Source organism: Anastrepha obliqua, chromosome 3, assembly GCF_027943255.1.
Source record: "Anastrepha obliqua isolate idAnaObli1 chromosome 3, idAnaObli1_1.0, whole genome shotgun sequence".
In the NCBI taxonomy this organism is placed as follows: domain Eukaryota; kingdom Metazoa; phylum Arthropoda; class Insecta; order Diptera; family Tephritidae; genus Anastrepha; species Anastrepha obliqua.
The window spans coordinates 49612489-49635735 of NC_072894.1; the positions used below are offsets into that span (position 1 = coordinate 49612489).

General features: G+C 35.2%; 1 protein-coding gene across 1 annotated transcript; it reads left to right on the top strand.

Moving 5' to 3' along the window:
* The first annotated feature begins 482 nt into the window (after positions 1-482).
* LOC129241954 (protein lethal(3)malignant blood neoplasm 1-like) lies at positions 483-23247 on the top strand. Its single transcript, XM_054878504.1, has 7 exons — positions 483-571; positions 1586-2031; positions 2109-2217; positions 21401-21538; positions 21598-21864; positions 22412-22522; positions 22625-23247. Exons 2-7 carry the CDS (start codon positions 1942-1944, stop codon positions 23149-23151), a joined length of 1242 nt encoding a protein of 413 aa, XP_054734479.1. The 5' UTR covers positions 483-571; positions 1586-1941; the 3' UTR covers positions 23152-23247.

Consider the following 23247-nt stretch of genomic DNA (forward strand, 5'->3'; position numbering starts at 1 on the left):
ACCTATGGATGAGAGGTTTGGCCGAATAAGAATGGTTGATGGTACTTATAGAGTCCGGTAAAATTCCGAACTAAAGGCGTTTTGTGCGTTTTGTTAAAGTGCATCACATACAATGGCTAGGTCATGTTACCCGTAGGCCTGCTGACTGTGCCGAGAAGAAACCCATGAAAGGAAAGCTAATGGGCGTAAAGGCCAAGGGCAGACCGAGGAACCGATGGATAGACGCAGTGAAAAACGATCTCAAGAATTCGGGATTACGTAACTATGAAACAAAACCTCAAGATCAACCGCTCAGAAAGAGTATTGTGAAGGAAGCTTTAACGCACCCCGCGTTGTAATGCTGTGGAAAAAGAGAAATTTGAAAGTCTAAATTTTGATGTATTTCCTTTTGTAAAATTCGAAACAAAAAACTAATGAGTGATGAAAAATAAATCAATTTCAGTACAATAATCTAAAAAATTATAATTTTTAACGCTTAAATATTTTACTCTATACTTGAATATGTGCGATACTATTTACTGATATTTAGTCAGTACGCTACACTGTGTACAGATAAAAGAAACAAGTAAAGGTAAGCGGTACGAAGGTTGTATAGAAGAAATAATCACTACCTAGTAGTTGAAGTAATATACCAATTTACGCAAATAAATTAGAACTGGACAATCTGAAGCTGAATATAATACTGAAGTGATCAGGAGCACCTATATAGGAGCACACTAAATCTTAGCAGCATTAGCGGCTAGTTATGGTCTAACTGGGATCGGTGCCGATTAGACAAATTAACATAACATTTATTTTAACTTAAATCAGTGTTAGAGTTCAATTGTGGAACTACATAGAAGAGGAATTAACTTTTTCCGGCACTATTTGGTTGATGCTCAGATCAGTGATATAGCTTTAAGTCAAACATGTAAAATTTTGACTAACCTTTATTTCTCTTTTGTTTTGTTTTTGTGCACTAAGGCACCTATTAGTTTGTAAATCAACAAGCAAGCACGTTTTGCCTTCAAACTGCTAGAGCCCAAACAAATATAAAAAAAAAAAACACAAACTGATAAAAGATAACTCAGACGCATGCATAAACAACTTTGCACCTCTACGCTTACAGAGAGTCTGGAGCGCTTCAATACTTAGCTTGACATCTCGTTTGACACGTGCCGCCTATTCACAATAGATGACAGGTTTTTATGTGTATTGCGGTTGTGGTTCCGTGAGAACAGCAACCGTACACAGTAGTAGTTGTGAGTAAAAGTGTCGTTGTTGTCATTGTTCTTATGCAAGAGTGTAGGTGTAAGGTGGATTTTACCAGCAATGCTCATTCCGTGCTTATCTATGTGTGTGTATAAGTGTGTGTTTATTCCTATCAGTGGCAACAGAGCATGAAAGGAAATAGCAGACGCATCAGCAACAGCATCAACATCAACATCAGCACCAACACCAACACCAACACTAACACCAACACCAACACCAACACCAACATAAATATCATACCGTTGAAATGCCACTACGCCAACACATCTCTTAACGCTGTTCTAATGTTTTCTAATGTTTACTTAATATTATTAACTTTGTCAATTTCGCGCAGAACACAACGAGGTGTGTTTCAAAACGGTGGCCCAGCACAACGCTCCAAGTAAGCGTACGAACAGACAAACGGGAAGGTGTTGCTAAAACATACAGTACATACTCGTTAAGCTAAGCACCCAATAGTACGCGTTAGTAATTACGGTGGCGCAGGCGCGAAGAACGAAGTGTTTCAGTGTGCTTTTGTTAGTAGAGTGCAGTGCAGTGCGTGTCATCCATAAAAAATTCAAGAAAATAAGATAAAATCATCAATAAATAATCAAGTGAACATAACCTAAAAGTATTAAGAAAAACGCATTTTCGAATTACAGAAAAAGAGAATTCCTTTACAGTTAATTGCTTTTAATTCGGCATATTATGCAAGCATCCATTTGTCTGCACAACAACATTAGCGTCAAGTCAAAAATGCAGTTGCCTTTAGTGTTGGCATTGCTTTTTGTTGCATGCGTAAGTATTTAGTTTGTGGTGTCTTTGAGGTGTTGAACTTTATCACATGCAACATTCTTTTATTTTTATATTTTAAGTTAACAGTCTTGTCCGGCTACTTGCCGTGCTCAGAGGCTGCATCAACCGAACGACCTTACCAATTTGGTTTCACAATCGAGAAGCAGCAGCATCGTCAAGAGAAAAAAGGTGCGTATTATTGCACTCTGGTGCAAAAATTAGCATTCATAGGGTTTTTTTTTTTACTTGTGTCAGCTCTGCTTCTTTTCTTGCTGCATTTCAAGAAGTCTGCGATTTCCGTTCGAAAATATTTGCTAACGGTAATAGTAGAAGTGTTCTTATCAATCAGCGGGGCAGCCAAGAGAGAAATATTAATCGCGCGTATATTAAGTATCCATTGTTTGTAGTTCAGAGCTGCAAGTTTCTAGTTCATGTTTTTGTTCAAAACTATGAGACTAAGAAGTTTGATAAAATGTAATTGCATACCAGTATGTCAAATATCTTATTTGAACCACATCACCTAGCATCTTCGAGTCAGTTTGTGCACGACCATCATATGACTTATACCAATGTCGGTGTCCACGTTGGACATAAGTAAGCAAATACTACCATTCGGAATTCAAAGAGAGAACGTAGGTTCGAAAGTTAATAATAGTTTGGGGAAAAGAAAACATTTTTTTTTAAGTAAAATTCAAAACTATATTTAAGATGTTTAGGATTATCCGATTTGGGTCAAATATGCACCGTTTTGTTGTATAATTTGTTGCCATTTTAAAGGTAGTTTTATAAAAATTCTCTTGTAGAAGTTTTGGTCCTTATTGGCAAAAAACTGTAATAATCGTTTTTACAATCCTCTCTTTATACCAATTTCTTATCACTCAGGAAATTTTGCACTGAGAGAAAAAGATGGCAATCGCTTGGCGACAGGTCCAAAATATATGGTGGGTGTATTATAACTTCCCAACCAAGCTTCCGGAGTTTTTGGCGAGTTACTATAGACGCCTGTGGTCTTGCGTTGTCTTGATAGAACACAACTCCTATTCTGCTGGCCAATTCTTGGTCAATCCCTAGCTTTAAACGGTCCAGTTGTTGACAGTAGATATCTGAATTTAATGTTTAGTCATACGGGAGCAGCTCATAATACATAAATGACTTCTTTCAAGTCGCACGAAATACACAGTAGAACCTTACTGGCCGTTAGTTCGGATTGAACTGCTTCAATTCACGACCACGATCGTTTTTGCACAATATTGTCGTATGTGACCCATTTCTCATCCCCAGTCACAATCTGTTTATGAAATGGGTTTCGTAGACGGAAACTCGATCCATCATGCTTTTTGAAGTTAATTGGTGTGGAGCCTAATCATCGAGCTTCTTTTAGAAATGCCTGAACGGAATCAACGAAACCACAATTGCACATAGTTAGCTGTTACAGTATTGGCATCATAAACACCATTCACATTTTCAGCGGTCGGGCTTGCAGTTTCCCCTTTATCAAAGAGAAACTGTAATATGAAACGAGTTTTCTCTTTTTTGATTTCAATTGTTAACAGCCTGTAACTCACACCTGAATAGAACAAACAAAAAACAGGAAACGAATTTTTTTAGTGTGAAATGTCCCCTTGACACCGAGCATAAACTTTAAAATGGTTTAATAGATATTTGACGAGATATCGATCACTACAGCCATGTACCGAGAAAATAATGGATTTCTTTTTCGGATTTTTTTAAGGTGTACGCACTTAATTTTCTCTATTTTTATGCGGATCCCTGCATCTACGTAGTATTTAGTGTTTTAATTTCCGTATGCTTTCTTAAGTTCAGCTTCACTTTGTGCTTCAGAAAGTTTTTATAGGTTGGGTTTTTCCACGCTTCAGTTTGATTTACATATAAAAATACCTGCATTGACTTTTCTTGCTACAAATTACAATAATTGGCTTTCTTGCGTCATCTTTTAGTTCTTTATACAAAAAAATAGGTATCAAAAATAAATTATTCGTCCCAAAAATTCCCACCTATAAGTTTATATTAAAAATATAACATTCGTAATACTTCAGTTAACATTCTTCTTCTTCTTAACTTAACCGCTTAGGCGATTTTTTAATATTGTCATTAACTTCAGCTTAACTAAAGATAGCTTCCTTTTCTTGCCAGCTCGTCGTTAATTAGCCTACAAAAATTCTGAAGGGAAAATGTCAAGTTCAATAGTTGGAAATTGTATGAATATGGATTTTGAAGGCTGAAGTGTAAATTAAAATATTAAATAAATTAAATAAAAAATTTAATTATAATAAAATATTGCCCTACACACTTATATCATTCTAAAGAGCTAATAAAAGCTATAAGGTGAATGTGCATCATATTCCGCAGCCAAAATCTCGTTTTTTTCCTATTGTTCTCTAATGTGTTTTTGCGTCATTATGTTACTCGTAGCATGCAAATTCAATACATACACGTCCACCTTGTTTTCCAAACGCTTAATTGATTTTTATGATAATTTTGGAGTCATGTAGTAATGTGTTTAGTTTCACCTGGAAATCATTTTCACTTCACAAAACGCATTCAAATCATTTTTTTAATATTGCAAACCTAATTGCTCTCTGAAAATGATGCGGTATATTCCACATCCTACACAAATTTAAGTTTTTCATTAGATAAAAAATTACATATATTTATACATATGTATGTACATATTGGCAAAATCAGTATTAGATTCGTGAGCATAAAAAACTATAAAATGATATTAAATAAATTTACATTTAAAGTGTCAGATGCTCACTTTATGGATTCCACTCCTCAGCTAAAGAAGCGACATTAACAATTATTGAATAATGTAAAGATGTAATGACCGAGTGGACCGAGAAAAACATAACACAAGCACACCCGTTAAGCATTGATCCAGTGACGTGTGAAGAATTTTTTTGGATAATTTTATATTTTTTTATGAGTTCCAAATTTAAAGAAAACTTTTCTGAAAGCTAAACTTTGAATAGAGCGGCCATTTGTTACTTTGGGCATTTTGTCGAAAATACTCCAATAGCTGTATTGATGCATGCGGTAGTCATCTAGTGGAGTTCACTGGAAAGGAAAACTATGATCCAGCAGGTGCTTTTGATGGAGACACTTGTGCTCTACTGTCATTAAAAGTAAACATCTCGAAAATGACATCACAGGTAAAAAGGTGGACTTACCTCATAAACTTCTCCGCAGCTACCCTATACTTGCTAAATGAGACTCTATCATTTTGGGTTATATTGCAGTAGATCCATTAAGCACTTCTACGAGGGATGCCTTTCATGTGTCGGGATTAGAGAACAAAAACAAATTTTAATCATCGAAAATCACTTTATTGTTTTTCAAAATATTCTCCATGAAGATCTATACACTTTTGCATGCGTTTGAACCAATTGTCGAAGCACCTTTGCCACTTTGAATGAGGTACCTCCAAAACATGCATTCTGAATGCAACCGCTTCTTCAGGTGTCGAAAAACGTTGATCTCTCAGTTTGTTTTTTACGTACGGGAATAAAAAGAAGTCATTCGGTGCCAAGTCAGGACTATACGGCGGATGACCCAATAATTCGATGCTTTGGGTGCTCAAAAATGCAGTTGTTTGAGCCGATGTGTGAGAGCTCGCATTGTCCTGGTGAAGAGTGATATTTGGCGATTGGTTTTCCTAATTCCTTTTAAGACAACTGGCAAAAAATGGTTGTGTACCACTCAGAATTTACTGTTCTGAGTTGTTCTAGTGGTACGGTTGCGACATGTCCAGTTTTTCCGAAAAAACAGGCGACCATTTTCTTGGTAGTGCTTTGTGCGCGAACAACTTTTGTTGGATTTGGCTCATCTTGAAACACCCATACAGTCGACTGCTGTTTACTTTCGGGCTCATACGCGTAAATCCATGATTCATCACCTGTCACGATGTCATAGACGTGTTTCGACCAATCGACACGAGCCTTTTTTTGAGCGATTGACAAATTGTGTGGGATCCAACGCGAACAAATTTTTTTGACAGTCAAATGTTTATGCAATATTGAATGTATGCTGGTCCCACTAATGCTTAAGATTGTCTCAATCTCACGATAGGTCACATGACGATCTTGCAATATCAGTTCGCGCACAGCATCAATGGTTTTCGGAACAACAACTGATTTTGGACGACCTTCACTAAATTCATATTGGAGTGAGCTACGACTACGATTGAATTCACCATACCATCGATAAACACTGGTCCTTGATGGAGCTTCATCGCCAAAAAATAAATTAGGTTCATCCGTGCAATGTTGCTGAGTTAATCCGCGTCGAAAGTTGTAAAAAATAATCGCACAAAAATGTTCACGATTTAATTCCATTTTTGGACCGAGATGAATCTTTTAAGTTACTGTAAGCAACACAAATAGTGCTGGTATTTCAAAACGTTCTGAGTACGTAAAAGCCAAAAAATGTCAAACTTTGCGATACAGCTGTCAGTTGCCAGATTGCAACACCAGGGTTGCCCGATACAGAAGCTTTCAATAGCACATAAGAACACTTTTGCAAAGTCCAATCGTAATGGCGCCTGTGCTTCAAATGATACAGAGTCTTCACATCCCAAGTTAATTAAATCTTGTGAAGGTGTATGTTATAATGAGAACAAAATGATTCACACTTCCTCTGAATGGAATCGTGGAGCCGACTGACGGACTGTTTTTCATTGCTTTATTCGCCATTCTTATTTATCAGAGTTCGAATATTTTATTTCTTCATTTTTCCCTTGCTTCGTGTTTATTGGTGCAACATAGAACAGGGAGTCAATTCTCGTTCTTTGTAAATGTGAAATGAAAAGTTTTTTCCTGTTTTCATTACATGTTCGTTTCGTGTTCGGTGAAAAAATGAAAAGAAACGTCAAATTATTTTAAAATAAACTGCCTTTTTTTAATTCACATTTTATTCTAGTTTTTTGCCCATTGCGTAATTGAATTAAAATTAATATATGTTTCCGTAATTATTTGAAAAATTGTCAATTTTTCAGGTTTTTATAGGTACAAAGTTACCATCAAAGCCTACTTTTTTCCGTTTATTAGGTTGTGTTGTATTATAGAATTTTTTTCGGTAAAAATGTTGTTAATAAAGGGTCTTCCAATAAAAAGTGTTATTTGATATTCAAAGAAAAATTATATTTGTTAATATAAATGATCGGATGTTTATTTTATTAAAAAGAGGAAGGTATGCCGTTAATAGTGGAATTTAACATCAAGCAAATGACCACCACCACCACGCTTACAGGACAACATCCTTTTCATGAAATATTCCATAACCGAATTGCAAAGTGGCTGCCCTATATCCTCGATAGCCTCACGAATTCCATATTTGAGGGTCTTAAATTAACCCTGAGCTGTTGGCATAGACCTTCTCTTTCACGTGGCCCCAAAGAAAAAAGTCGCAAGATGTTAAATCACAAGATCTCAGTGGCCAATTGTGATCACCTCTTCGAGAGATAACACTGTCCGGAAACTTTTCCCGTAAAAGATCAATGGTTTCGTTGCTTGTGTGCTACGTCTTGTTGAAAATAAACGTTGTCCAGATCAATACCATCCAATTCCGGCCATAAAAAATCGTTAATCATCTCTCGATAGCGCAATCCATTCACCTGTAACACCTGTTATTGGAAAACCCTATAGTTTTTTAGGGGAGTGTCAACTAATATTATCAACTTAGACAAATAACGAAAAAATAATTATGCACGAAAAATTTAGTAACTATTGTAGATAGAACACTGGACTACTTCATCTGGAAGCCACTATACGCATATATGCATAATTAATATTTAAGTTTAATATTTCTAACTAAAGAAAAAGAGTTTATTTGGGGTATTTTTATTACTTAAGTATTTTGGTGCACCTGAATTACCTTTAATCAATAGTTTTAGATAATAAGCATACTAACATGTACTTGAGGTTCCTCAAAGTCCTCTAACTAAACCTCATCGTTGGTGAATTTTGTCCATCGCTAAGTGAGTATCTCAGCACCATTAACAAATTTTTATTAATATTAAATCAATAGGATTAAAAATTCAAATAGGATTAAATTTACTACATATCGTTATCTTGCCTTTTCTCATCACTAATCCTTTGCTCCAAATCAAGCAAATAATTATTTGCACCATATTTTTTTTAAATTTACTCTACCTTTAAAACAATGCCATTTTAAATTTGAATACGAGTATCGCACTTGCAAAGGTTTTATGGCTACAGTGTAAACGAAACACTCTTATCATAGCACGAACGAGAATCGCCAAATGATCGTTTTTGAAAAGATGGAGTGGAAAGTGTCTTTGAAAACTAAAATGAAAACTTTTTTAACTTCACATTTACATAGATCGAGAATTGATGCCCAGGTCCCTATGCTTCGGGGGCGACTATCCAACCAACCTCTGGTATTTGCATAAAAAAACGTGTGCTGCTCTGTAATCTCTTTACATGCCAATTATCTCAACAGTGTAATATGTTAATAGCTTCACATGGGGGACTTGTGACCCCTCAAACCCCAGGCGTGGAGCCCCTAAACATAAATATTTTTAATGTTGCTTCAAAAGCGCATTCGCTTACTACTTAATAAAACTAAATAAATATTTGGTCTTATAAATATACTCATAAAATATCAAGAAGCTAACAAATACTTACATAAATATATTCGTGCAAGTCTAAAATATTGCTGGAAAAAAACTATTAACAAATTTGCTGAGTATACATACATACACATATACCCGTACATCTTTAATGGTTTTCAGAATATTGCAAAGTCTATGAAGCGAACATGTGTAATTATATACATACACTTGTTAACAATTACATAGTCGCATATGGTGAAAAATATGTATAAAAACCTTTGTAGTTGCATAACCTTTAAAGACCGAAGTGGCCAGTTATTGAAAAACTCATCATGGTGGCTGTCGATGCAGCAAGCGGTAAACAGCAATTGTTGCATTACGAAACAAACAAAAACATGTCCCTGCACAAATGTACATTGTAAACTACATACAGATGTGTGTGTGTATATTCACTTGAAAATCATCGATCTTCTATGGGTAAGTGAAGCCAGCCATGCTAAGCATAAACGACATAGTTATAATATATCATCGATATACCAGCTGAAAAAGCTGAATGAAGGCACGAGTTCGCCACGTTTATATGTGGGAGTGAAATATGTAAATTTATGAACACAAACGCACACATAAACGCATAAGTAAGCGAGTTAACTCGTCATGCTTAGAATAGAGTTGAAAAGTGGTCAATGTAGAGAATATGGGAATGGATAATTATACAGCATAGAGTTTGTAGTAATACTCGTATATGGCTAGCTATTTTATGGCTTTGCGAAAGTACATGGATGTTCAAAACCCAAAAACACAACCCATAAAGGTTAAATCACAAGAAAACTGGTAGAATATAAACGAAATGCAAATTTGAAACGAATTCTAATCATGAGGCGCCCATGTGATGCTCTTTGGCTTGAGGCTCTAAGTATGCTTAAAAGGATAAATTTATTTATGCGTTTATTTTATGTAGAATTTAGGAACGTGTTATAAGATACATATCTGCATGTAGAAATGTCAACACTATCAAAAAATTTAAGTAAGAGCATCCAAACAGGTTCGCAGTTAAACGAATTATTGGAGGCAATAACTTTTAAGTTCGAAAGTAATTCGATAAATCTCTTGTTTTGGACGTTTCAAGAAAACAGGTTGGGCATTTCTTCTTCTACGGTGTTAGCTGTTGCTTATAAAACATCAAGTGAAACATCATTATTCTCCTCTCGGTCTGTCTAAAACATAGAACATCAGGTAATTCACCTTTTTCATACGCACCGCTATGTGGACGTATTGGTCCCACAGTCACTCATACCTTATTTGATACATATACGATTTTTTTAATGTTCTATTTTTGCGGAACTGGAAACAGAGTATACATATATTTTATTTATTTTCTTTTAACTCATTTCTTAACATAAGATACAAAAAATATCCACTGTATTTATATCAAATATCGTGTGAGTGACTGTATATTTGATATAAAAGCAATGCGTATTAGCATAACTTTTCTAACAGTGGCCGCTCTTTCATTAGTAGTGGTGAACCTTCGAGTATATTTCTACCATGAAAAACTTCTCTTAAAACGATATCTGTGCTACAAAGGAATGGCTGGGCTTTCTATTTGTGTGAAAACATCAAGACGATATGTGTACAAATTTATATGAAGACAGCGCAAATTATTGAAAATTTTATATTATAATTTTTACTAGCTAGACGCTGCGATCTCAAAGCAAAGATTTCCTATTTAATGCTAAAGAGACTAAGCAAATACTCAATATAGGAAGTAGGTAGTTATATACACATGTATTCAAACAAGAGAAATGTAAATTTGGGAACCTGTTTACAAGCCCAATGGAGGCAAATTTGAAAAAGCCCTAATTAAGGTTAACAAACTATCAAGTTTTAGCAAAATATCACTTATTTTGTTCACTGGAACACGCCTCCATCAAGGACTATTAATTTGAAACTATAAATTCAATCAGTTCAGGTTTTACTTTTTTGGCTGCATTCTTCATAAAGGGGAAACTAAGGGTTTATCTAAAATTTAAGTACACCGTGTTTTTCTAATGGGCTTAAGTCTTAAATCATCTTTAGTATTGAGATGATGTATGTAGGTATGTATGCTTACATAAATGCTTTAAGTCAAACTTTTTTCTGAGAAGGAGCGAAAGGAATTTCTATGTCACACTTAATATTAATCTCTGAGTTAATAGGTATACAGCAGGTTATGCCGTGGGTCAGGAACTCGTCTATTACAGAACAACCTATCAATGCAATAGTGATTCTCCCAATGTGTTAGTTGAGTACAGCTATTTTTAATGAGATGGCTAGGTGGTGCACCACGAACGTTATCTGAATTCCTGAACACAGTATTTCTGGAAATTGATTCGTGGCTGACCTGGAGCCGAGCTGATCTTAAATCAATCAATGCTTCCCAATATGAGGGCATCCCTTTAGCAATCCGTCAAGCAATATCTAGATCAGGTCGTTCTACATCAATCAGTAAATGGACCACGAAGCCTAATTGTGAGATAACTGAACAAGTTTGGCGTAGAAAAATCAGCAAAGAAGTAAGTCCCTCATCAATATAGAATGACCTTCCATTAGTACGGGCACTGCTTAATGGGAATACAAGGGAAACGAATGGAGCTTACATCAAATGACTTCTGTCTCTGCCATTGACCCGCTCTTTCCAGAACTCGATATCGCTGTTTAAACTTCTACTTTTTTGGTCGTCTGGCGGACTCGAAATTTGCAGCGATTCACAGTATTTTATCGTTTATCCGAATGATGCTGTGGTTTCACCCCATTGGGAATTAGAAGGCGAACTTAGCTCCAATTTAAAGGTTTCAAAATGAGCCTCTAGACCTAAGTTGGGCCCCTCTACACCCTTATGGAGAGCATCAACCACCGTAACTTAACTTAATCTAACCTAATATTAATCCCTAGAAATATTTTCCATTCCAATGACTAGGAGAATTTTATATAACTCAAAATTCCATGAATCTGCTCCCATAATCCCTTCTCCCTGCTCTTTGTACATCATCCCGACTACTTAAGCGACGTTAACGTCAAAGCTACTATAAAATATAGCATTCCTGATCAGGAACTAGATATAATATCCTACCTGAAGCATTATTTAACAACAAATAACTTGGCTAGGTCCCTCCCTATTCTACCAAAGTTTGTGATATTACACATACTCATTTCCCCTTTTTTGTTTTTTTTTTTATTCCTGCATCATATAAGTATTCTTTTGTATGATATTTTTAAGAAGAACTGAAGAACTAATATAAAAGCATCTCTCTGCACGTATTATTGCTCCTAGGGCGCAAAAAACGCTCTCTACCGATTTCTATCAGCCACTTTCTGTCTAATTTCGTTCCAGGTGGCTCTGGAAGAGCTCTTACATGGGTTACATGTGAAAGCCATTTTTGTAACATTGTCGTCTACGGAAAATCAATCCAGTTCCATTTATGTGTTTTAATTTCACTTATTTCACATAGCCGCATAAATTTGCGGTGGTTTCTCTTTGCAAAGTAACTTCTGAAAGTAGTTGGGGGAGTTTGGTACCTAAATTGTTGAGTATTTATTTCGTCACGCGTTTGACAGATGCGAAGATGAGAATTTTAGTTGCTATAATAATCCGAGCGATTTGAAGTATTTGAAAACTACTTAAAATTATATGAGTTCCATTTATCACAATATCGATCAATTCAGTAATGTTTTTTTGTCATGAGGTGATTGATACTATGTCTCTTCACTTCAGATATGCATATTAAAGAAATAATACTTTTTTATATTTAAATTTGTTATTTAAAAAGTAATTTAATAAATGCCTGTTTGTAATACTTAACTTTTTTATTCTCACTTAATTTTTTCTATTCCTCAACTCAGATGCCATAAATTCTTACATTTATCAATTATATAACATATACGTATACTCGTATACATTTGAACATGCATATGTATATACAAAGAAAGCAATACCGAAATAAGATTTTGTTCTAAAAAATGATCCAGAAAAAAATGTGTGCTGGTAATGGTTACTGGTTTTGAAATTTGCATAAGATCACTTGCTCCACACTCAAAAAACGTAAACAAGCTAATAATGGGCGCGCAAATATAAAAGAAACTGACTTATTAAATGTTAATGAGTTAATGAATCAATTTTTATTACGAGTTGATTAATAACTATGACAAATACCATTCCAACTAAAGAGTTGGCAGATGGCATTAAATCGCAAATGGTTTCGTGATTCGTAATCTTAAAATTTCAACTTAGAGCTCATCATAGAGCATCATAGAGTAAAAGATTTTGATCTCCAGTTAAATATCTTCTTTTTTTAAATTTTATGTATCCATTTTTTCAGCAGATACTCAATGACAATTACTTAAGGGCTTAGGCCAAGTAGAAATTGTTGTTCTAATACCTTACAAATGATTTACTCAAAGAATTAGGATGAGAAAAATGTATAAATATTTCTATTTTCTATTTGGCCCAGCTCACGCCACATTTCTCCAGTTGGCCTTATTCATAACGTGAACAAATTTCTACCGATTACACTGTGTATGGAGGCAGGGATGGGTTTTTCGATATGTTATACATGTACTTTATATAAAAAAAATGTTTTATTTTTAAGAATAATATATTATAATATATTTTGCAAAAATCGGTATATTAAAAATAAAAGTACATACTTTACATCTGTAATTATTCACATGCATGAATGTATAATGAAAAAAAAACAACTGTTCTGCCAAACGTATATTTAAAATTGCAGGCCGCACGTTACAAAAAAGGCTATGATGCTTCCAGCTTATTTTATATTACTTTACACGATGCATTGTCCTGATGAAAAATAATTTTTTTCTTTTGACAACTGGGTCTTTTTTTCGCGAATTTTTTCCTTGAGCTGGTCTAAATGGTTACAATAATATTCAGAATTCATTGTTTTACCAGTTTGCTGCTCTCTGGACGCGAACTCGTTTTGGAGCCGAAGAACCAGATTCACAGCATTCTTTATCCTTTTTTTTGATTTAGGATAATGGTGATAGATCCAAGTCTCATACACAGCGGTAAATCGACGCACGAAATTTACTTTATTCTTTCGAACCCCCTCTAAATATTGCTGAGAGAGTCGCATTCGAATGTGTTATGTTCCATATTTAGCGAATGCGGCACCCATTGTGCACACAGCTTTTTGAAACCCAATACTTCAGTCAAAATATTGCTTACACTGCCCAACGAGATGCCTAAGGCTTCTACTAAATCTTTTTCAGTCACTTAAGAATTTTCCAATACGATATCCTGTATACTTTCTATGATTTCTGGTGTTGTTCTGTTCTGTTTTTGAACTTCCTTGACGAAGACCAGCAGCGGTTTGTACAAACTTATCATCTCCTATCGAACCGCAAAACTTTTTTAACAACATAGTATGTAAAATGTATAAAGAAGCAGTGCGTGTAGCGTAGTACACATAACAGAAGTGAAACTTTCAAGGCAGACAAAGAAAGAGGGAGAGACCCGAGAGAGAATGAGAGAGAGAGAAGAAAGAAAGAATATATTATATATCTAAATAAATTCACAACATTTGCAGAGAATACAAATTGACAAAATTTATAAAAACAATACGATTTGTCGTATTCTAACTATGCGTTGCTCTCTCTCGCTCCGATGTATTAGCGTGGGGTTAGAGTCGTGCGCACATGTAGCGTCTAACACTATAACGTGCATATACAAGGCACTCGCATTCGCAATACTATCTATCCTATTCTAACAATATGTTGCTCTCTTTCGCTTTACTATTCCTAGCCAAGTTTTCTAGAATCCTAAATCTTAGTGCCGCGAGAGCAGGACAGTTAAGGAGATGGTGCTAGATAATTCAATCAAAACACTCAGAGCAATGTCGAGTCTCATAACGGACAATGTCGCAATAAAATTGTATTTATTACTTCAACATGCTTCGAATCTCTGCATTTGATAATACTCCAATCAAAACCAATCTCCTGAAGCGAGTTTCGTTCCTCACAATTTGGTGTACTAGTCAATTTGCTTAATAATCAATTGTTTGCGAAGATAAGAACCTCTTAAGCCGCCGATACCCTTTGGATACCCAACAATTTTCTTCAGCTCCTCCAAATAAGCGTTTCTAATCAATGAGCATTTTTCTAGACTTCAATATTTTACCGCCAACCAATTTCTTCATATGTAATTAAAAAGATAAAACTGTCGCAACTGAATGTGCTGGATGCGGGAAAATGATATTACCTAATTCATAAATCTGTGGTCATAAGCAATAATCGCCTAAGTCGTTAACTTTGCTTCCGAGATAAATAGCTTTTTATATTCAGAAGCGTTTCTGAGAAATGTAGAAAGAAGCTTTAAAAAACTGTAAATACATAATTATTGATCATTTCAAGCACAATGCTCAGTTAAACAATTATAATGAAACTTGCCTTTGTTTAGGAGATATTTAATAAAAAGAAATAAAAGTGTTTATTGCAAACATAACATATGATATAAGAATGACTATGTTGACTAAGGCTTTTATTGTAAAAGAATTGGTTGCTGTGTGTGTGGCACATATTGAGTTAAGGAACTATTGCATATATAAATTTATCAAGATAAAGAGTTAGTCCATTTCACTAATACGAGTTTATTTAAAAAAAAAGGAATTTTACAAATTCATTATTTTAAAGTAAATGACATTTTCCGAAAACTTATTTTTGTAATAATTATATGTAATATTTATTTATTTAAAAGTACAAGTATAATATGTATATCAGTCGAAGTTATTCGGTTTCTGATTCACCTTCTACTAAATCTGGATGTACATCAGTTGAGTTACCTGTTAACAAACTTTTATAAAAAGGATGAAAGCATGGATTTACAAATGGTAGTAAATCAAGGAGATCCTTTTTCTTTTTTGAGCTGATCTTAATGTCTTGTGTTAACATTAGTCGCTTATTGCTATTGAATTTACACCACGTTGTAATAAGTTCAATGTTTTAAAAGGAGCATATTCGTCTAAAGTGGTTTTATAAAGAATTTTTGCAAAATTTCTCTTTGTAAATCTTAGCCATCTAATATCTTTCCAAACGAATTTTCCCCCATCTAGATTATTGGTTCTCCACATTAGCTTTGTTTTTAAGAAAAGCTGGAAATCAAAAAAAATCTTGTAAGTTCATTTCAATTACGTTGAACGGATTTCTGCAACGTACACTTCTTATAAAATTGTACCAGTCACGTGGATGATGTATTTATGTCTATCACAGCGTGTCTATCCACATCGCATTCCATGTGCGTGTGCCAAGGTTCTAAAAATTTGTGATCATTAATTTCTAGAGTGGGGTTAATTTCAAGAGCCAATGTGAACATTGCACACACGAATGAATTCTTATTTTGTCCCATTCAGGAATCACTGTAAAAGATTGCATGATTAACTTGTGGAAGATTGTTTATATGTTTGAATAAGCATGATGCGATTTGATTGCCGCCACGGGCAGAAAGTGCCTCATGCCACATAAAGCAATGTGGGGTGCCAGTTGTACGGTTAAATTATAGGTCCAAAGCTGCCTTTTGTAGAAACTTATTGAGTTTCTTAACTATGGGGTAGGCAAGCACTACTGCAAATCAAAAGTACACTTCAACTTTGGGATCATCGGAAGAGCAAGTTTTGTCATTTCTTTTTGACTCATATGCAAAATCTGCTTTACTCTGATGGGCTAAGAGTTCCTTTTCTAAATCACGTAGTAGAATATCATCGGATTCCTGTTTAGCAATAGCAATTTTAGCTCTAAATTTTTCGCACGTAGAACAAGTATCAAGCATTGGCTTCTTAAATTTTATATTCATGGCTGTAAAACATTTTTTAACTAAATAATTATAAGAAGCGTAAAAGGCTTCTTACACTATATGTTTTGTCATATGTATATGTCTTTTTAGAAAGCTGCAGATACAAAATAGAAACGATTCTATTTTCGCCTGACACATAACTACATTAACCTATTCCTTAATTTGTTGGCAACATTTTTTGCAGTTATTTATTTATTGTAAGAAAAAAGCAAATAAATTGAACTACTTAAAGCATTGGAAGTCATACGACAATACGTGAGTGTAGAAAGAATGACAAGTCATATGTACAAACCATATCGTGTAGAAAGGCCTTAAAGATGCAACTTACTTTTAAAAATACCACTGTATGAGGAAACACTAACTACGATGGCTTTGTATTTATCGCAAAACAAAGTATACATTTGGGCCAGGGATAATACTGCATGTAAGTATTGGCAACTTGTATCTCTCCTGGTATAGTGACTTTCGTATTTTGGAAAGCTGTTTATGTAGTCCTTTACAAGTTGAACTTTATCATCCGTAAGTATATTTTTTCCTCCACCTGATCCACGCTTATCAACAAGGTCACTGTTAGGATAGTGTAATTTCTTCTTCAAAACAGTTTTGACGAAACTGGCACTCTCATCAAAACACTGTAGGAAGCATTTTTGGCATACCTGCACTCTTTGGCCTTCAAACTCAACATAATAAGCAGCCTGAAATTTTTGCTCACGTGGCCTTTCAGGGTGTTTTTGCATATATTGAGTTTTTTTGTCGTTGATTTCAATTAAGGAACCAATGAAAAAAATTATCTGATTGTACGTACCCAACGACTAATATTTATTAAAAATGCTTTTCTGAAATGCAAGCAGAACCTTTGATTTGCACTTCATGCGACAATCAATAATAAGAGGTCTCAATTTTCTTTCCGACACAACAACATCCTTTACATTAACGTATGCTTTTCCCAAGTTCCGTCTTGTGCATGATTGTTTCCTCGAATAAGCTCTTTGTGATGTAGTCGGGCCTCGTTGAGCAGTTCATCATCATCTAAATTGCTACTATTTCCATTATTAGTAGAAGTTGAGTCCTCATAGTCGGAATCTAGGACTGAGTCATCACTGTCAAAACGGAGATTTTCCTGTAAATTTCATTTATCTGCCTCATTCTCACTGCATAGTGGAGTATTAGAAACATTTGTTAGTAAATCAGCCCCACTGCCCTCTAAAAACGAGATGTGACTGCTTTCATCATAACCTATTAATTGCAAAAATTTAAGCAACTTAGCAAAGCTATTTGTTTGTTCAATCTTACCTGTTACATTTACTTCGTTTTCCAATTCATTAATTTTAAATATTTTTATTAATTACTTTATTAAATTTTTTTAGTTCAGAAAATATTCAATTTTACCGAAACTTTTTTTTTCTGACCTCTTATAACCTCTGCATTAATCACAGGAAATTGCTTAACTCAAATGATTTTAAAATGGCGCTTTAGGCATACCAATCTAACTGCACTTTGCAAAAAGAATAAAAGCATATGTCATTCGCATTTGTCGCGTATGAAGATATTGCTCTCTTAAAAACTCACAACAAAAATGCATTAACAACTTTTGAAGAGATAGTGCATGCTTATATATATTTTCAATTTGTAATAAACACTCACCTTCACTTTGGCTCTTATGTCAGCTCTCTTGTGTATGACAAACTTAAAAAAAATTTAGGTGCAAAAACAACTTAAGTTATTATAGGCCATTTATTTATAACATTATTGTAATTGACCATCTTCTTAAGTATACTTAGATTCATATAGTAAATGCAATAGCGCTTCGTTGCGAGTTAGACTAATATGTTTTTATTAATATTTACACTAAAAAAATAGTTAGAGTGATAGGAACTTCGCGTAAATATACAGTTTTATTAGTTGAATATGCTAGTATACATAATTCATTTCTTTCTTAAGTCGACTTAGGCGATTATTGCTTATGACCACAGAAATATTGTCAAATATTGTAGATCCAACAGCTGGATAATATACGCCGATGGTCAGTTTACTCTTTTCAAGATACATAATCGTTGTGGCCAAAGTGACCAAGTTTTGAACAAAGTGCACTTGCACAATGGCGACTTTATATCTAACAAAATCTAACGTAATTTTTCGAAAATACACATACAAGTATAATACTAGACACGCCACTTCGGTTAAGGATCAATAATTTTTTATTTTATAATTGACACTGACACCCAGTTTTGGGTGTTTGGCCGAGCTCCTCCTCCTACTTGGACTTGTTGTTGTTTCACAAATGGAGGAACATACAGCAACCTTTAATAGCTATTTCAGTACTTATTATTATATTATACAAAAATCTGACGTAAACAAAAATATATTTCTACTTAAATATTCAGAAAAAACCAGCGAAAGGACTACCCAAACCGCTTGAACCACTTACAAATAAATTAAAGATTCGATTTTTGTTAATTTTTATAGTGCCATGAAATCGATGATAGCAAAATTGCAAGAACGCTTGTTCCGCATAAAATAGCAGGCTATCGCTAATTAGGCAAACATTAGTGGCCGTTCAAAAAAGAAAAATTCTGCTATATACAAAAATTGTGGTACATATGGGTACAGCTTTAGTGGTTATAAACAGGTTCGGTAGCAAAATAAAGCTATAAAACAAGTCAACCACATAACCCTAATCTGTGATAAACAAAAGATCTGGTGTGTATACAGTGTTTTAAAGCAAATATACTTGAATGCAGTATGCCAACTATTTTATCAAGCGATCGATTTTTTGAAAATAATTAATTCAACTTTTATGCACCATAAATTTCCCACAAATATTATTAAAGAAGCTCTGCTGAAGTGTGCATCCAATCTCTTTTCTGAGAGAGTGCTCACAACTTCCGAGTATATTTGCATTTTGCTTATTTCTACTATATAACGCAAACATAAAATTAGAAAAAAATCATAAGGCATCTTCTAAGCTTTGACTAAACATATCCGAAGAGATTTTTTTTAATTTGTTTTTATTTTAATAATATTTTATCATAAACAAATGGTATGAAACATGCACCGTACAGTAGTTTCATTAAAAATTCATGATTTCTCAAGGAATTGGCCGGACACGAATGACTCACGCTTCTGAAAAAAATATTTTGCCGGGGCTTCGCAGAGCTGCCACATCGAGCAACTCCAACATAAATATATACGTTGACAGTCAAGCGGCAATAAACTCATATGAAATTTCATCCAAAAACGTTCTTAGGACCAAAGAAGCCATAGAGAGATTAGCCGCAGACAGAATGTTATACATCTATTGGGTACCCGGACATAAGGGCATTGCAGGAAACGAAATTGTAGATGAGATTGCGAAAAGCGCTGTTTACATACAATTCGAACAAGAAAACGACATGTTGAAACCTTTAAATACGGTATACAATGGCATCGCTGCGGGCATGAAAATACGGATAGACAGGAGGTGGAATAATCTAGCCACGAAAATCATGTGTACACAGAATGCATATAAATACGCCAGATTCGTAGTAACCCTGTCTAGAAAGGAAAACAGAACTATCGTAGGTATACTGACAGGGCACAATTTGTTAGTGGCACACACATACAAGATGGGAATTGCAAACAATAATAGCTGCAGATTTTGCAGTGAACTAGAAGAGAGGAAAACTCTTGAACACCTTCTATTTTCTTATACTGCATTAGCTAGAACCCGAATTAAATGTTTAGGAGCTCTACAGTATGAAAGGTTTTGAATATCTTTCGGGGTTAGAGCTTCAGAGCTTACTTAGATTCTCAAAAGACGCAGGCTTATTACAAGAAGCCTACTACAAGGAAACGTAAGGGTCAAGCTCCATCTGGTACCACTAAGGACCAATAGGTCTATGTGATGGCTTTCAGCCAGACAGGTCAACCTAACCTAACCTTCGCAGAGCTGCCGGGCTGTGTGGCAACTCATTAAAACTTAATGGTAAATCCCACTGTTTGTAATGGGAGTGTTAGCCCCAAAATATTTCCCCCTATTCCATCGACAGCTGCTGCACCAAAAGTATTCAAAGCTAGCTCTTCAAAATCTGTCAGCGATTTGTTACCAGTTGTACTTGTTCTCTGGCTGCTATTAATCAGCCTTACTCGTGCCCTTAATTGGAATTTCCACACACCCAGACTTTAGACTTTAAATGCAATAGCTTCATTTCAAATGGCAATTTCACCTTCTTCCATTTTGTACTGGTTCTGGTTGGTCCTTCTGCCAATTCTCTCTACAACTGTTGCATTTGCTTGTGGGCTGTAGGACAATTTTTCCCCGAAAGCAAAAACTGAATATAATACTGAAATTGCTCGTGTTTTGCGCGATCGTATTTACCTTTTCTGCCAAAAAAAAACAATATTATTAATTTTTTTCATTAACAATTAAATAAAATTTGTAAATTTACACTTTCGACAACCATCTTTTTGAAATTTGACAACTATCAACTGTTCACCTCATTGTGAAATTATAGAGCTTTTTAATTTATCAAGGTTGTCGGAGAATGCCAATAAAGCTTTTGTTTGATAAAAAGCTTTACCAACATTCTTCATAAAAATTTTGTCAAGAAAACAGATAATCAGGCTGATAGGCTGTGTTCACTCTTCGATACTTCTGGTGTTGGATTCGCTTTTTTTCGCGACATGGAAAGGAACTGAAGCTGACGACTACATTCAATATTTAAGGTGTTAATTATGTAAAATTAACTCAAAATTATGGCTTGCACTTACACTTCTAGCAGACTTATTACGTTGTTTCTGAAAACTTTCTGAATTTCAACCATTTCAAGAAAATGGTTATTAATATTTGTCATCCTTAAGTCACTCTGAACTATACTTTGTTTAAATCAGTTATAAGAGTAAGTGTGTATGTACATACATATGTTTTTAATTTTACCTATTTTTACTTACCGCCGACATAGATGAGCGCGGTATCGTTATGGGTGAATTTGGCTTCATAACCGCCGATGGCATTTATCACGTAACAGTCTATGCAACCGATGAGGAAGGCAAATTTCGCATATTAGCTATGCGTAGTTATCCCTACGAGGAGCATCCAAGTAAGATTTTAAGATATGTAATTTTGTACAATACATTTTTAAATATTCTCCTCCTAAAGAGACAATCGACATGATTGTACGACCAAAGGCTAAGCCAACTATATCAAAAGCCATAGCACCGCCAATGACCACCACCACAACAACAGAGCGTGCAAAACCGAAACCAATTGAGAAGCACAACTTCAGCGTTCAAGGTTGTTCGGGCTGTTTTCTGAAAAACAACGTACCGACCACAACAACGACATCAACTCAGAAACCTCAAGATAAGAAATATGAAATAAGAACCTTGTCAAGGCCTCTGGGTCCCGAAAAAGGTCCGCAAATTGGTAAGCAAATCATTAAACAGATTTTACCAAAAGTGTTTGAAGATGTGCAACGAGTTGAAACAAGCATGAAGCAAACACCATTGGTAGTAGAAGCTATAGGATTAGGCATTGATACAAGAAAAGTTGGCGAGAGTGCAGTTAATAGGGAAGCAACAAAAGAAACACAGAAAACAGAGTCTGTAGCACAAAAACCACAATCAACAACACAAAAAGCACAGAAAGCACAACAGGTACAGTTAACAGCACAAGGTACGACACCGAAATCACAGGCAGCACTACAGAAAACACAAGTAAAACAAATTGCACTACACAATACACCAACCCCAACACAAACACAAAGGCCAACTACTCCACTTGAAACAATTAGCACAAACACAAACCATTCAAATCCTGCATTTGTGTTGGACAAAGGAAGTGAGTACTAAAAATTTGTAGATTTTATGTTAATATAAAAGTATGCCAGTACACATTTTTGCTTATCAGTTCTGCCTCAAATAGATATTTTACGAACAGGCTGCAGTTGCTATAATTTATGCTTATTTTATAGGTTCTGTACCGCCCAGCAATACTATTAGCAGCAACACAGCAAAGGCAGCGACAGCAGGCACATTCGGGGGTGCGAACTCACAGAAAGGTCCTGGGAAAACAGGCACGAACGGTAATTATAGCAACCATAAGAGAACTTTTTCAAATATAATAATATTTCTAAGGCGAAATTTTGCTATAAAAATGCTGAACTTTTCCACCCTTCATACTTTAGCATTACCGAAATCACCCAGCGCGCCATCTGTTGGCGCAACTGGCTCAACAAATGGCTTTACAACACCGAAAAAACAACTAACGGCACCAGCAATTTCTGCTGGCAGCACTGGCGGTGCAAGTCGTTCTAATACCAATGCAGGCATCGGTGGCGGAACACCTAGCAACGGTGGACTCAGCGGCAATGCGGGAATTAGTAAAAGTGGCGGAAATGGCAGCAAAGGTGGCAGTTCGGGCGGTTTTACGAGCGGTTCGAAAGGTGCCAGTGCTGCTGGCGAAACCGGCGATTTGTATCGCTTCAAGTACAACCTCGATTATAATGGGCATCGGGAGACCGGTGCGCACAATGGCAACAAGGAGGGCAGCTTCTACGCCATCGGCGATGATAATGTGGAACGCACCATTGAATATATCGCCAATGAGTTTGGCTATCAGCCGCATGTTCGCTTCCGCAAATTGGACGCACCAGTGCAGGCCAAAGAAAATAAGTTGAAAGATTACGAATTCGTGTGGTTCAAAAAGGAATAATTACTATGATAGAAATTATGTATGTAGGTATGTGCAATGTTTTTTTTTCTAATTTCTATTTTTTAATTTATTTATTTGTTGAAGTGAAAAAGAGTT

What these genes read in the sequence shown, in the direction of transcription:
- LOC129241954 (XM_054878504.1), top strand. Translation starts at nt 1,942, where the DNA reads ATGCAAGCATCCATTTGTCTGCACAACAACATTAGCGTCAAGTCAAAA. An exon ending in TCCCTACGAGGAGCATCCAA is followed by an intron (nt 21,539 to 21,597) that starts GTAAGATTTTAA and finishes CTCCTCCTAAAG; the next exon opens with AGACAATCGACATGATTGTA. An exon ending in TGGGAAAACAGGCACGAACG is followed by an intron (nt 22,523 to 22,624) that starts GTAATTATAGCA and finishes TTCATACTTTAG; the next exon opens with CATTACCGAAATCACCCAGC.